The sequence below is a fragment of the Oncorhynchus kisutch genome, linkage group LG5 (assembly GCF_002021735.2).
Source record: "Oncorhynchus kisutch isolate 150728-3 linkage group LG5, Okis_V2, whole genome shotgun sequence".
Lineage (NCBI taxonomy): Eukaryota > Metazoa > Chordata > Actinopteri > Salmoniformes > Salmonidae > Oncorhynchus > Oncorhynchus kisutch.
In genome coordinates this window covers 53,088,836-53,105,336 of record NC_034178.2, presented here as the reverse complement: position 1 = coordinate 53,105,336, position 16,501 = coordinate 53,088,836, and the positions used below count along the sequence as shown (strand labels likewise).

General features: G+C 44.2%; 1 protein-coding gene across 1 annotated transcript; it reads left to right on the top strand.

Annotated features, from left to right (window-relative positions):
- Window positions 1–4,244: 4,244 nt before the first annotated feature.
- si:dkey-81j8.6 (serine/threonine-protein kinase 10) lies at window positions 4,245–16,481 on the top strand. Its single transcript, XM_020483632.2, has 17 exons — window positions 4,245–4,620; window positions 5,385–5,549; window positions 5,842–5,890; window positions 6,161–6,310; window positions 6,563–6,635; window positions 6,776–6,970; window positions 7,179–7,347; window positions 8,175–10,232; window positions 10,546–10,676; window positions 10,869–10,992; window positions 11,754–11,933; window positions 12,074–12,203; window positions 13,947–14,071; window positions 14,292–14,477; window positions 14,664–14,789; window positions 14,971–15,084; window positions 15,943–16,481. The coding sequence occupies exons 1-17, from the start codon at window positions 4,471–4,473 to the stop codon at window positions 16,066–16,068; spliced, it is 4,251 nt and encodes a 1,416-aa protein (XP_020339221.1). The 5' UTR covers window positions 4,245–4,470; the 3' UTR covers window positions 16,069–16,481.
- Window positions 16,482–16,501: the final 20 nt, after the last annotated feature.

Below are 16,501 nucleotides of genomic sequence, written 5' to 3'. Positions count from 1 at the left end.
GCTATATAAATAATATATAAATTTGATTTGATTTTGGTTTGACAGTGCTCAGCACACAAAACATTACAAACAGTAACCAGCCAAGTAGAGGAGTAACAAAAGTAAAAAATAGCAATAAAAAACAAATCACTTACCTTTGATGATCTTCATATGGTTGCACTCACAAAAACTCCCAGTTCCCCAGTAAATGTTTGTTTTGTTCGATAAAGTCCCTCTTTATATCTCAAAACCTCTGTTTTGTTCAGTAATCCACTGTCTCAAACAACATCCGGTGAAATTGCAGAGTGTGAAACTCAACAAAACAGAATTTCTCATAATGAACATACATAAAAGATACAAGTGTTATACATCAGCTTAAACTTCTTGTTAATCCAACCGCTGTGTCGGATTTCAAAAAGGCTTTACGGCGAAAGCAAACCGTGTGATTTTCTGAGAACAGCGCCCAGCAGACAAATCATTACAAACAGTAATCAGCCAAGTAGAGGAGTAAGAAAAGTCAGAAATAGCGATAAAATTGATCACTTACCTTTGATGATCTTCATATGGTTGCACTCCCAAGACTCCATGTATATATATATATACATTGACCAAGAAACATTCACCCTCCTGCAATTCACATTGGAGCATGTGACTGTATCCCCTATTTTTTTGCATAAACTATATATATATATATATATATATAATTGCGAACTTCAAGGAGTTGGCCATTCAAGGAGTTTGAGTTGGTCTGATAGTCATTATCAATAGAAATTCTCAGGCCATGTGGGTCCAAATGACTTGTAGTTATCTTGTAGGTTCCTTAACGTAAACCTATGTTTTATTTCCAGGAAGCAGCTACTTCTGTTAATGTTTTATTGACTACTCTAATTGTCTGACAAACTGGGATAAGCATTAGAAAAGTGCTAAAGGGAGGAAGTAGTGCTGGAAGGTTTTATAACGGTAGGCACACTATGCCCTGACTCCTTAGACAGACTGTGAAGCAGACATGTTTGCAAAACTATGGCTATTTGCAGGTGATGTTGCATAATGCTGAGGTACTTTGACAAAAGCTCACATGCTTTTTCTTCACACTGGTACAGCACTAAAATAGCCTAAAGGTTTGAGGCTGTGTAGTGACACCATGTTGTAAGGTGAATAACTGCTGTTAATCAATGAGTGTTCACTCAGCTGAACAGGATGGTAGCAGTTTCATTGACAGAGTGTGTGTGTGGAGTCCATTGCCAAAACAGATTTTTCGGTGTAAATTAGCAATATGACAGATGATCCAATTAATTATATAGGCTGATTTGGGATAGAGCCCCTGGGAATCGGGGCTAATGTCCATCATTTCATGTCAATATGCCATATGTACAGTTCAGAGGTTTGTGCCATCTATATATGCACTTTGAATGTGCCAATACCAGAGCCATATATTTACATACACAATATACTGTACATACTCTGCTTGACCTTATACCAGTCCGGGACAGTAGTGGAGAGGGTAGTAAGTTTTAAGTTCCTCGTCGTACACATCACGGACAAACTGAATTGGTCAACCCACACAGACAGTGTTGTGAAGAAGGCGCAGCAGCGCCTTTTCAACCTCAGGAGGCTGAAGAAATTCGGCTTGTCACCAAAAGCACTCACAAACTTCTGCAGATGCACAATCGAGAGCATCCTGTCGGGCTGTATCACCGCCTGGTACGGCAACAGCTCCGCCCACAACCGTAAGGCTCTCCAGAGGGTAGTGAGGTCTGCACAACACATCACCAGGGGCAAACTACCTGCCCTCCAGGACACCTACACCACCCAATGTCACAGGAAGGACATAAAGATCATCAAGGACAACAACCACCCGAGCCACTGCCTGTTCACCCCGCTATCATCCAGAAGGCGAGGTCAGTACAGGTGCATCAAAGCAGTGACCGAGAGACTGAAAAACAGCTTCTATCTCAAGGCCATCAGACTGGTAAACAGCCACCACTAACATTGAGTGGCCAATAAATAAAGTACCCCAAAAAGCCATTAAAAAACTTGAAAGTTACCAAATCTCTGGTAGTTCACTGGTAAATTTAGAATGTTTCCAGTAATATACCTTCCCTTTGCAACTTAACCAGCACTTTCCACAACAGCCAGCTTCTAATCAGGGTCAGTAGGTACACCTGGTTTATCTAATTTAAAAAGCTCATGTAGGAGACTTCAAATCAAATGTATGGATTCAAGTTAGGTTTGCCAGAGCACTTCTGACCCAGTTCTACAGGTGCTGCACTGAAACCTTGGTGAGCAAAGAGAGTAAAGGTTATCAACATAAACATAAAACCCTCATGGGCCTTTCTGCTCAATCTCAACCTCCTCGGCCATCTCAACAAAGCCACTCTCAAATCTTACAATATTTTCCAATCCATTCAGTTACTGAAGTTGTTGCCTTTTTTATAGATGAGTTTGATTTACACAGTTTCTAAATGTGAATAGTTTATTTCCAAAACGATATATCCACCAATTTTTCACTTTTCTGTTTTTTCATCAGACCTGATTGCTTATGGATAACTTCATATGTGTGTAAAATATTACTGTTTTCAGATTTGTTATTCATTCATTTTAGATGTGTATGAAATTTAGTTTTTTTGCAAAACGCTATATATCCATTGTTTAGCTTTAATGGAATGTTTGTATCCTGTATATTTTGACTGACGATTTAGTAGTATTTATTGAGATCCCCAATTAGCCGCTGCCAAAGTGATATGGTGATACACTATATATACAAAAGTATGTGAACACCCCTTCAAATGACTCGATTCGGCTATTTCAGACACACCCGTTGCTGACAGGTGTATTTTTTTTTTTTTTTTTTTACCTTTATTTAACCAGGCAAGTCAGTTAAGAACACATTCTTATTTTCAATGACGGCCTGGGAACAGTGGGTTAACTGCCTGTTCAGGGGCAGAACGACAGATTTGTACCTTGTCAGCTCGGGGGTTTGAACTCGCAACCTTCCGGTTACTAGTCCAACGCTCTAACCACTAGGCTACGCTGCCGCCCCAAAACAATTGACCACACAGCCATGCAATCTCCATAGACAAACATTGACAGTAGAGTAGCCTACTGAAGAGCTCGTTGACTTTCAATGTGATACCGTCATAGGATGCCACCTTTCCAACAAGTCAGTTTGTAAAATGTCTGCCCTGCTAGAGCTGCCCCGGTCAACTGCAAGTGCTGTTATTGTGAACTACTGAGTTCCAAACTGCCTCGGGAAGCAATGTCAACACAAGAACTGTTCATCGGCAGCTTCATGAAATGGGTTTCCAAAGCTTGCCGCCATTGAACTCTGGGGCGGCAGGGTAGCCTAGTGGTTAGAGCGTTGGACTAGTAACCGGAAGGTTGCAAGTTCAAATCCCCGAGCTGACAAGGTACAAATCTGTCGTTCTGCCCCTGAACAGGCAGTTAACCCACTGTTCCTAGGCCGTCATTGAAAATGAGAATTTGTTCTTAACTGACTTGCCTAGTTAAATAAAGGTACAAAATAAATTGAACTCTGGAGCAGTGGAAACATGTTCTCTGTAGTGATGAATCACTCTTCACCGTCTGACATACGAGTCTGTGTTTGGCGAATGCCAGGAGAACGCTACCAGCCCGAATGCATAGTGCCAACTGTGAAGTTTGATGGAGGAAGAATAATGGTCTGGGGCTGTTTTTCATGTTTTGTGCTAGGTACTACAGCATACAATGACATTCTAGATGATACTGTGCTTCCAACTTTGTGGGAAGGCCCTTTCCTGTTTTAGCATGACAATGCCCCCGTGCACAAAGTGAGGTCCATACAGAAAGGGTCCACATACTCTTGGTCATGTAGTGTATGTGGTTGTCTCACCTAGCTATCTTGAGATGAATGCGCTCTGGATAAGAGTATCTGCTCAATTACTAAAATGTCAAATGTAAATGTTCTACATAAAGATCTCATATTACTGTTTGAATCATTTTTTAAATAAATGTTTTTAAATATTGATGTCATAAATGTATCATTTGTACATTTCATTATTAAACATGTAGTTATTTGTTATATTTGACTGTAAAGCACAACAGTACTACTTATTTCTCTGAGTGAGGCAGATATATCTCTCTCAATACACAAAAGATAAACAGGGCATAGGCCTACCCCCCCAAATCTCTTTCACTGCATGCTTTTTTTTTTTTTTTTTTTTGTCTCTTTTTTTCTGTGTAGGATGTGGTTAGCACAGTCACTTCCTGCGTCTCTTCTGAGACGTTTCAGAGACAAGGAGGTGTGCAGGCGAGTCAAAGACCTTTCACATTGGGTCTCCACCCACAGTGGAACTTGATGTTTGGTTCTGCCTGTCCTTACTATCTTGGGCGGACGTTGTATATAAGAAACGGGTGGTGTTGGCTTTGTTTCTGTGGGCTGCTGTCCACTGTAGCGCTGTAAACTGAGGAGATCCTTGTAGAGTAAGGAGGACAGGGCAAGGTGGGGTGAGGGACATGGCATCCCTTCTGATGCGTATCTTTCGTTTGGGCCCGGAGAAGAAGAGGGTGAAGCATTATGAGAACCTCCGGAGAGACGTGGACCCTCGAGAGACCTGGGACACCCAGGGGGAGCTGGGAGACGGGGCCTTTGGGAAGGTCTACAAGGTACCAGCAGGCTAGGGCCCAATACTTAACTTATTTTAACTTCTGGTCTGGTCTTGTCTCCTTTCCTTTCCTCTCCAGACCAAACCAAATCCATAAAAATATTACATTTAAGATGAAAATTCTATCATCTCTGATGGGATGGAGAGTAACTAACTCTGGTTTTAATTCAATATGGAAATGATGGAGTGAAATGATGTCTCAGTGCAAAACAAGAGCAGCCAACTGCGTTACCAAACTTTGAAGTGCTTTTGATTTAAAGCTGTGTTGTGTATCTTCTCGATGTAGGCAGAGTATAGCATGCGTCATGAGGCCATACTGTGGTTTGTCGTTTTCCTGTCAACCCATACAGGCTGAAATATAACTTCCTGTCTTGACGTATAACCCACACGCATCTGCTCTTCTGTTTTTGCAGAAACACCTTGACTGTTGTTGCACTTAGCTGACTGATTTCCAACTTTAATGTGATGGTTTTATTATTCATGTGTAAATTGTAAATGTAGAATACTGTATTATTATTCAATCCAAGATGCAAAGAACTAGGGCCACCTAGATTAGAGTGAAGTCATGTGTATCTCTCTCACTGGTATATGAGTTCAAGGTATTGTTTGTGATTGTTTGTGATTTTTAACTGTCTTTTTTCATACAAAGCATTTTGATGCAAAGCCTGCGAGAAGATGATAAATAATATATAATATATAGACTAAAGCCAGTATAATGTAGATGGAACCGTAGAGACCATAGTGTATTCCTCTGTCTGTATTCAGGCCCAGAACCACACCACTGGGGCCCTGACTGCTGCTAAAGTGATGGAGGTACGCAACGAGGAGCAGCTTGACGACTATATCACCGAGATCGACATCCTGGCAGCCTGCCGCCATAACAACATCCTTGGGTTGTTGGACGCCATCTTCTTTGAGGGTTGGCTGTGGGTGAGGTCTTTTTCAGCTGTTTGACTCCATTGCTAGGTGTCAATATTAATACACTGGGTCAGGACTTTTTGGAGGGGTTTCAGTGAAATCTGTGAAATCTGTCATTCTGCCCCTGAAGAAGGCAACCCACTGTTTCTAGGCCGTCATTGTGAATAATAATTAGTTCTTAACTGACTTGCCTAGTTAAATAAAGGTTAAGTAAAAAATACATACAAAAACTATCCATTATATATATACAGTTAAGGCTTTTGATGATTGATCGTTGAAGATTCTATCTCTTTCTGTCCCATAGATCCTGGTTGAGTTCTGCCCAGGGGGGGCCTTGGATGACATCATGTTAGGTGGGAGCCAAAGCGTCATGCACTCCTTGGTTTCCATTTCTTTCGTTTTTCCTCCTCTGGGAAGCCCCTGCTTGTCCTTATATGTTATTGTGTTTGTGTATATGTGTGTGTGTGTGTGTGTGTGTGTGTGTGTGTGTGTGTGTGTGTGTGTGTGTGTGTGTGTGTGTGTGTGTGTGTGTGTGTGTGTGTGTGTGTGTGTGTGTGTGTGTGTGTGTGTGTGTGTGCATGCATGTGTGCGTGTCCATGTGTGTGTGCGTGTGAACCCCCAAGAGCTGGAGCGGGGCCTGTCTGAGCAGCAGATCAGTGAGGTATGCTGTCAGACCCTGCAGGCTCTATGCTACCTCCACCAGCACCACATCATCCATAGAGACCTGAAGGCAGGCAACATCCTCCTCACCATGGAGGGACACGTCAAACTGGGTACAAAACTGCACAGCACACTCCTACAACTACTGGATTATAATCTCTCTCTCTCTTTGTCTCTCTTTGTCCGTCTTTTCTCTCTGTCTCTGTTCGATTCTCTCTCCCGGATTTTCCATCCATCCGTCCGTTTACCTGTCTACCTGACTGTGTGTCTGTCTAAATGTTGTTTATAAGTCTATCCTAGTGTCTCTCTTATAGTGTATCAGTGCCTCTCATTGAGTCCTCTCAAAGCCCTGTTTCAATCCCCAGCCGACTTCGGAGTGTCTGCCAAAAACATACACACCCTCCAGAAAAGAGCCACTTTCATTGGAACCCCTTACTGGTTTGTCTTACTTATATCATTTTTGTACATGTTTAAATGTTGTTAGCATGCAGCCACATTCCCATGTGCATTCTTTTTCAACAACCCCAATGTCTACATTTGTCCATTTGTCCCTCTGTCTGCCCGTCCGTCTATCCCAGGATGGCTCCAGAGGTGATCCAGTGTGAGACCTCCAAGGAGAACCCGTATGGCCCCAAGGCGGACGTCTGGTCCCTGGGCGTGACGCTGATCGAGGCTGCAGAGATGGAGCCCCCTCACCACTCACTCAACCCTATGAGGGTCCTGCTCAAGATCACCAAGTCCCCCCCACCCACCCTCAGCAACCCACGCCTCTGGTGAGTCAGGGACAGTTAGTCATACATGGAGATGTCTCTATTTTTATGAATCAGTGGTGGCTGGTGGCACCTTAAATGGGGAGGGCCAGCTCATAGTATCAAACACATGGAAAACATATTTTCCCATAGGGAATAGGGTGCCATTTGGGATGCGTCACCTGAAACCTATACCCATCCCTGTGGCCCTGCACTGTGTTCCCACTTTCAGGTCCTCCCATTTCCAGGACTTCCTGCGGAGAGCGCTGCAGAAGAACCCTGAGGCCCGGTGGGGAGCCCAGCAGCTCCTGGCGCACCCCTTCCCCTGCGCTGGACGGGATGGTCGAGCCCTGAAGGAACTCATCGCCGAGGCCAAGGCTGAGGTGATGGAGGAGACAGCGGTAAGAGATGGGGGATTCTTCCCAAATGGCACCCTATTCCCCATATAGTTCACTACTTTTGATCAGGGCCCATAGGTTTTGGTCAAAAGTAATGCACTATATAGGGAACAGAGCTCGCCAACTTGTAGTCCTAAAAAATAGAAATGAGTTACCTTTGGTTCGTTCAGCCATTCCCATGGGGGAAATTCATGGGGAAAGAATGGGGTTTTGGGATAAACGCTGAAAATATGGTCTGTGGTAAAAACAGTCTTAGGAGATCTTATACGTTTTGTTCTATGTAATAATAGAAGTTAGTTAACATGACCTTTATGAATTATGAAGCCTTTATGTGCTTGTTTTGATTACATAAATGCTTCAAAATTCACAAAAAGTGATGAAGATTATCTCATAGAACAAAACGTATAAGATCTTCTATGCCTTTTTTTACCAGACCTTCATTTCGGCATTTGTCCATAACCCCTCCAAAACCCCCATTCATTTCCCCATAGGCTTAGGTCAACGAGCCATGGTGGAGTACAGAAAGACGGCATTACTATTGCTCTCCATAGAGTGCCATTTGGGATGCAGACTTGATTTGAGGGAGTGATGCCTTTCTAATAGAGATCTGCTTCGATCTAAAACGTGTTGGGAAAGTTTCTCTATTTCTGCTTCTATACAGTATACTGTAGGTGGAAGTTCATACATCAACTTTCCAACATTTTGTCCTTTGAGTGTTTTTATTTGTCTTCAAGTAGATAGGACAGAAAATAGATGCAATTGAAATTGCCTCCTAAAGTCTGTCTTAAATGAACAACAATGGTAACACATCCTATTATTTTCTCTGCCAGTCCCTGATCGACCATGGGGGCTCTCTAGACGAGGACACGATTGTGGGGTCGGATGGAGGGACTGCCCAGTCTGAGAAGGGGCAGGAAGAAGAGACAATGCAGGTACCAGAGAAACCTCAGGAGGGCCCATCTATCATACAGGCTGGTATGAGTCCACCACCACCTCCACCCAACCCTGACCCAGTCTCTTCCTCCACCCCAGTGAAAGATGGGGGCACCGCTGGGACCAGGGTGGAGACTCCCAACACGGACAGGGCCAGAAAGTTGGCCAGGCGTCTGTCGGTCTGGGAGCCAGGGACCTTTCTCTCCTTTCTGACCACCGGGTCTCGGCGCTGCAAGTCCGGTCTCTGGGGAGACACACCCTCAATTCCAGCCAATCAGACCCAACAGAACAAGGAGGACAGTCCCACTGGCCAATCAGAAGAGCAGGAAGTGACACATCCAGCAGGAGAGAGAGATGCAGGGGATGCGGAGAAGGATCTGCGTGAGAATGTTGGGAGGGGCAGCTTGGAGGGAGGGATCACTCAACCCATCCCTGAAACAAATGACACAGGAGATGATGCAGACGAAAAGGTTGAGGGGCAGAAAAAAGAGAAGGATGAAATTTCAAATGACTGTGAGGCCCAAGACCTTGACCTGGAAGTGGTTTCTTCTTCTGAACAGGAAATAGTAGGCATCCACACTGATATGAACCAAAACAGTACCAATGACTCTGTTGGTGATGCACTTGATTCAGACAATAAACAACCAATTACTGAGGCTCAATGTTCAGTTAAGGAAATTGGTATCCTTAAATCAGCACCAAATAATGATACTAAGCATAGGGTAGAAGAAGCTCCTCGCCAGTTAGTGCACAAACAAAGTCCACTGGTTATAGCCTTGTCTTTGGAAATGCCCTGCCCATCCACAAAAAAGAGAGGAGAAACCCAGCACTCAGTGCTAGACTTTCTGGATCTCTCCACTCATAACCACTTCAAGATGGCCACCAGTGGGAAGGCTGAGGAAGAGACAAAACAGAGCAAAGATGAGAGGACGGAAGGGACCAAGGAGGAAATACAAAAGGAGAGGGGAGAGGAGGAGCAGGAGCAGGACAAGGATGAGAAGATTTTAGAAGAGAATGAACTACATGCTAAGAGAGATGAAGAGGCAGAGCACGAGGGGAGTATGGTAGAAGAAAGGGATAAGATGCAGATAAATAAAGAAGGAATACAAGACAAGACATATGTAGAAGAAGAACAGGAGGTCAAGGTGGAGTTAAAGACAAGCGAGGGAGAGACAAGCAACTGTCCAGACATTGAGAAAACTCCAGACAAAGGAATGGACTTAAAAGAACATGAAGCAAGTCCTGAAATGGAGGACGGAGAATCTAAGAGTGATATTGAAGAGACTGTACAATCAGAACAAACAGGTGAAATACAGACTGAAACAGAGAAGCAAAGAAGTGAATCAATGGAAGTTGAGACCAGTGAAAAGGAGAAGAGTTTGAGGGCAGACACAGAAGATAAAATCCTTGATATCAAAGTGACTGAATGTGAAAATGTAGAGAGAGCAGAGGACAGAACAGTGGGAAAAGATGAACAGAGTAAAGAGGTGGACCTTGGATTAGAAAGTGATAACATTGTGATTATCCAAGCACAAGAATCCAATATGATCATAAAGCAGGAACCAAAAGAAGAGAGAAACAAACAAGAAGACAGTAAGGGAGAAGAGAAGAAGACTGACCCCCCAACTGGAGAACCTGTGTTGAGGGTAAACTTGACCTTGGAGTCAAATAGTGGGAGGGAGGAAGGAGGGAAAGAGGAAGGAGGGAAGAAGCTGGAGGAAGGAGGTAAGGAGGAGGAGGCAGGTCAGACCCAATTAAACATATTGACCGAACAGAGCTCAACTAGATCTCAGGGAACAGCTACAGACACAGTACACCTGAACTCAGCATCAAATGGAAACTGGCACCAAGTGACAGACAATAAACCCAAGATGGCTGCCACTGATGACCAAGCTGACATGACAGAGAAAGACAACTCAACATTGACAGTCTCAACAATGTCAAGACCTGTAGAGGTGAGTGATAGTGATCAGGGCAGGCTGTCACCCATTGGTTCCCCAAGTGAATATAATACAGAACATAAAACATAAGGGTACAATTTATTAAGGTTAAAGAGACATTCCACTCCAAAATCAAAGTTTCTCAGGTGCTTTCAAAACTCAAAAATAGTCCACTTTTGAGGTCTGAAAACATCTGACAAAAGTAGATTTTAGAGTGTAATTTCCCTTTAAGAGAGGTAATAAGAAGTGTTGTGTGCTTCCCTAGATAGATTACACCAACTAAACAGAAGCACTTTGTGACTGTAATCTTTTCTTTGTTGTATTCCAGGAGTTGATCCATAACAGGAAGACGGTCAAAAGGACCCGGAAGTTCATGGTGGACGGCCGAGAGGTCAGCGTCACCACGTCAAAGGTCCTGAAAGATACCGATGGGAAAGAGCGGCGCATGCGGTCTGCCAGGTAAACTTTTCCCTCTGGAAACAAGGCTTGGGCTCCTATGAAAAAATAACTAGATTAAGGATAGACTCATAATTTCAAATACATATTGGATGGGAGACTTAAACACATTCATATTCAATGCATTCACTTCATTAGTATGTTCAATCTCCCGTGTGTGTGTGTCCGTGTGGGTGTGTGTACCTGACTATGCAGGCGCCAGGAGCTGCAGGCTTTAAAGCTCCTTCAGAGGGAGGAGCAGAGAGAGTACTCCCAGATGGAGCAGCGGCTGCAGCAACAGAGAGAGATGATGTTCCGACAGATCGCCCAGGAGATGACAGTGAGTAGTGGGACCCAGAGTCCCGTTTGTGGAATATTTAGATAAAGCCTGGAATAAAATAAAAAGGGCTACCTGTAATTTAATTATAATATAATATTTAGCTTCTATATAGAAAATGGCACGTACTGTATGTATATACTGTAAATTGTGTGTAAGCCTGTCTCCCACTTGAATCTTCTCTTTGTGCCAGACTGGGTTCAAATTCCTTCTGTTTAAATGTTTGTATTTATTTATCTGTATATGTATGTATGTATGTATGTATGTATGTATGTATGTATGTATGTATGTATGTATGTATGTATGTATGTATGTATGTATGTACAGTATGTATATGTTTACTGCTCTAGGGATATAGTTATTTTTTGGATAACATTATTTAATATTATGTATTCTTTTTTTTATTTTTAAATTTCACTCTTTATACGATTCGCACTGCAAAGAACACTGGAAGAATTATCACTGAATTATCACAGCGAATTATTGTAATGTTTGTGTAAGTGTCAATTAATCCCATAAGGGATGGGTTGCCAACTGGCGATATGACATGAAGACATATTTTAATTCATATAAGCTACATTCTGTTATTACAACATTGTGACTTCCAAAAACACCATTTTTTCAGGTTTTAAGGTATGGGATTTGAATTTAACAGCCTGAACAACTAATTTTCAATATTGAGTGATCACATGAGATTTGTGGCAATCTTTCCCCCTGTCTTACAAACTCCAGCTAATTTGGTGTGTTTTGTGTGCTTTGTGCAGAGCAAGAAGCAGTATTACGACGGTGAGCTGGAGCGGGTAGAAAAGCAGTATGTTCAGCAGAGCAGCCGCATGGAGACAGAGCACACAGCCAGGCTCAGAGAGGACGCACGCAGACTCAAGAGCCAGCAGGAGCGAGAGCTGAACCGCAAGGCTGCTGTACTGAAGGCTCAACCCAGAGAAGTACACCGATTCGCACGCAAACACACGCACGCACAACATGCACGCACGCTCGCACAACATGCACACACACACACACTTACACACCAACACACACACAGAGAGCCCTTGGTATATCTTGTTTCCTCTTGTGTTCATCCCAGGAGGCGCGTTACTTGCAGAAGCAGCAGCAGGAGCTCAATGAGACGCTCCAGAAAGGAGTCCAGGAACACAAGAGGAAGGTGGCCTCTATGGAGTGGGATATCACTGTCAAGACCCAGCAGCTTAAGAGAGGTACACACATGCACGCACACGATCAGCACACACTCACGTACGCATGCACCTACGCACTCACAAATTGGTTATGATTATGGGCTGCTTTATGAAAATGGTTAGGCCCAAATTACAGACCGACAGGAAATTAGACAAATCAAATCAAATCAAATCAAATTTTATTTGTCACATACACATGGTTAGCAGATGTTAATGCGAGTGTAGCGAAATGCTTGTGCTTCTAATTCCGACAATGCAGTAATAACCAACAAGTAATCTAACTAACAATTCCAAAACTACTGTCTTATACACAGTGTAAGGGGATAAAGAATATGTACATAAGGATATATGAATGAGTGATGGTACAGAGCAGCATAGGCAAGATACAGTAGATGATATCGAGTACAGTATATACATATGAGATGAGTATGTAAACAAAGTGGCATAGTTAAAGTGGCTAGTGATACATGTATTACATAAGGATGATATAGAGTACAGTATATACGTATGCATATGAGATTAATAATGTAGGGTAAGTAACATTATATAAGGTAGCATTGTTTAAAGTGGCTAGTGATATATTTACATCATTTCCCATCAATTCCCATTATTAAAGTGGCTGGAGTTGAGTCAGTGTCATTGTCAGTGTGTTGGCAGCGGCCACTCAATGTTAGTGGTGAGGGCGGAGCAGTTGCCGTACCAGGCGGAGCAGTACGCCTGGTTGAGGGCGGAGCAGTTGCCGTACCAGGCGGTGATACAGCCCGCCAGGATGCTCTCGATTGTGCATCTGTAGAAGTTTGTGAGTGCTTTTGGTGACAAGCCGAATTTCTTCAGCCTCCTGAGGTTGAAGAGGCGCTGCTGCGCCTTCTTCACGATGCTGTCTGTGTGAGTGGACCAATTCAGTTTGTCTGTGATGTGTATGCCGAGGAACTTAAAACTTGCTACCCTCTCCACTACTGTTCCATCGATGTGGATAGGGGGGTATTCCCTCTGCTGTTTCCTGAAGTCCACAATCATCTCCTTAGTTTTGTTGATGTTGAGTGTGAGGTTATTTTCCTGACACCACACTCGGAGGGCCCTCACCTCCTCCCTGTAGGCCGTCTCGTCGTTGTTGGTAATCAAGCCTACCACTGTTGTGTCGTCCGCAAACTTGATGATTGAGTTGGAGGCGTGCGTGGCCACGCAGTCGTGGGTGAACAGGGAGTACAGGAGAGGGCTCAGAACGCACCCTTGTGGGGCCCCAGTGTTGAGGATCAGCGGGGAGGAGATGTTGTTGCCTACCCTCACCACCTGGGGGTGGCCCGTCAGGAAGTCCAGTACCCAGTTGCACAGGGCGGGGTCGAGACCCAGGGTCTCGAGCTTGATGACGAGCTTGGAGGGTACTATGGTGTTGAATGCCGAGCTGTAGTCGATGAACAGCATTCTCACATAGGTATTCCTCTTGTCCAGATGGGTTAGGGCAGTGTGCAGTGTGGTTGAGATTGCATCGTCTGTGGACCTATTTGGGCGGTAAGCAAATTGGAGTGGGTCTAGGGTGTCAGGTAGGGTGGAGGTGATATGGTCCTTGACTAGTCTCTCAAAGCACTTCATGATGACGGATGTGAGTGCTACGGGGCGGTAGTCGTTTAGCTCAGTTACCTTAGCTTTCTTGGGAACAGGAACAATGGTGGCCCTCTTGAAGCATTGACCACAACGGTGACATTGACTGTGTTTGCGCCTATAGAAACTTTGATTCATTCACATATATGGGCTCCTTGCCTGCAGCCCGGGAATCAGTAATTTGGGAGATGGAACAACGTCATCTGCAGGAGAAGTACCACCTCTTCAAGCAGCAGGTGAAGGAGCAGTATTCACTGCAAAGACAACAGCTTACCAAGAGGCACAGCAAAGTGAGTTGGAATGCTCTCACTAAGAACCCTAACCCCCCAAACTTGCATACTCAAATGCACACACAGAGACGCATGCACGCACGCACGCACACACACACACACACACACACACACACACACACACACACACACACACACACACACACACACACACACACACACACACACACACACACACACACACCATGACCATGATCCCCTCTCCACTGTCCTTTCCTAGGATACAGACAGGGCGTCCCAGTTCCATCGGGCATTGCTGGATGAGCAGAGGGCCCAACAGGCCCAGGAGAGGACCCAGCTCCAGCGAGCCCAGCGCACCGAGGCCAAGGCCAGGCTGGCCCACTTCAAGCAAGAGTTGAAGACACTGGGCCTGAGTGGGCAAGAGCACAGGCAGCGCCTCACACTGGTCAGTACAGAGACTTGTATGGCTTCTCAGTTCCCAAATAGTTAACATTCTTTGCTGTGCTCAATTGGCCACTAGTAATTGTTTGTTTGGCAATCATCTTTGCCTCCGTCTCTGTCTCTTTTTCTCCCCCTCTCTCACAATTTCTATTTCTTTCTCTCTCTCTCCATCTCTCTCTCTGTATGTCAGTTTATGTCGGAGGAGGAGGGCATTCAGCGAGCTGAGAGGCAGAGTTTGCAGCAGGTCCATGAGGGCCAGCTGAGGGAGGTGCAGGAGCAGTGTGACGGCAATATGACTGAACTCCAGGAGCTGCAGGTACACTACACTACACACCATGTGCTAGCAAGCTCACTGGGTTGTAGATATTCATATTATATCTACTATAAACTGGTATACTCTATAATAGAATGTTTTCATATAATCAAATAAGCATAATTGGTTATATTTAAAAATATATATATATATTTATGCATGTGTGCTCGTGTGTGTGTTTCAGAATGAGAAACTGCAGCTGTTAGTTGATATGGAGAAGAAGAAGATTCGTAGACTGGAGGATGAACACACTCTAGAGCTGAACGAGTGGAAAGACAAGCTGGCCTGCAGGAAAGAGGTATGGGAGACAGAGAAAGAAGAGTTTGTTGTGGGAATAGTGTGTTGAATGACAAAGCAAGTAAGGAGATAGGAGACCATGAGTGGATATTGTTCAATGTTCAGCTGCCACATCCATTAGCCATGCACACCATGGTAACAGATTAATGATGAGAGGCAGTATTTATTTATTTTATTTTCTATTTTATTGTTTTACTTTTTACCCATTTTTCTCCTAATTTTCTTGATATCCAATTGTCCTATCGCTGCAACTCCCATACGGACTCGGGAGAGGCGAAGGTCGAGAGCCATGCGTCCTCCGAAACATGACCCGCCAAGCCGCGCTGCTTCTTGACACAGTGCTCGCTTAAGCCAGCTGCACGGATGTGCCGGAGGAAACACGTAAAGCTGGTAACCAAAGCCAGCGTGCATATGCGCCCGGCCACCACAAGGAGTCTCTAGAGCGTGATAGGAAATTACAGCCAGCCAAACCCTCCCCTAACCCGGACAACACTGGGCCAATTGTGCGCTGCCTCATGGGTCTGCCGGTCGCAGCCGTGCCTTAGACCGCTGTGTCACTCAGGAGGCAACAGGGCAGTATTTTAAATCTGCTGTTTGAAGGGACATCAGGGCTACACTTTGAATCCCAAAACATGTTCCTTTGCACTTGTTGACTTGACCTCGATGACCTGAACGTTTCAATGAGGGTATATAGTCTGTTTGTCCATCCGTGTTTGAACGTGTTTATGCCTGAGTGTGCAGGCACAGTCTGGTATAGTGTGTGTGTCTGTGTATCTATCTGTGTGTCTATGTGTCTGTCTGTCCATCTGTCATCGTTCCATCTGTCTGTGTTTGAATATGTTTCTGTCTGTGTGTGCAGGTGTTGGAGGAAGACCTGGCTCGCCGGAGGAGAGAGAAGGAGGGAGCGAAGAGACGGGGGAGTGAGCCTGAGTCCCGGTTTGCACCTCGACGCTCACGATTCTTCTCAAGCCTCAACTTCTCTTAACTGACCACGACCAAAAGAGAAAACAATCCTGAAAAATCGAACTGCGTTTTATATCAGACACACACTCTTACAGGGAACTCACATACGTGTATATAAACAACATACTATTATTTTACTCTGACAGTGCCTGACATTTTTTAAAGGACCTAAACTCATTATACAGAGGAGTGGGTATAAGAGGAATTACTGACAATATTTTTTTATTTTTGTCAAATATTGTATATGCCTCTCTTGCAAGAGAATAGAGGACATGTTTGTACATATTTCAATAGTTGACCACTGAAGGATGTGTAGCAAGCTACATTAGTATGTGTTCTTTCAAACACTGTTGTGGGGCAGACATTTCCCTTCTATTATTTTGAACCTAATGTTTGCAATAAATTACAAATCCATATAAAATGTTGGTCATCATCTACTGCTGAGTATCCTGTGA

Bases quoted from the DNA above. Each gene is read 5' to 3' on its own strand.
- si:dkey-81j8.6 (XM_020483632.2), top strand. From the start codon at position 4,471: ATGGCATCCCTTCTGATGCGTATCTTTCGTTTGGGCCCGGAGAAGAAG. The intron at 6,311-6,562 runs GTACAAAACTGC...TTCAATCCCCAG, and splicing joins GGAGGGACACGTCAAACTGG to CCGACTTCGGAGTGTCTGCC. The intron at 6,636-6,775 runs GTTTGTCTTACT...CGTCTATCCCAG, and splicing joins TTCATTGGAACCCCTTACTG to GATGGCTCCAGAGGTGATCC.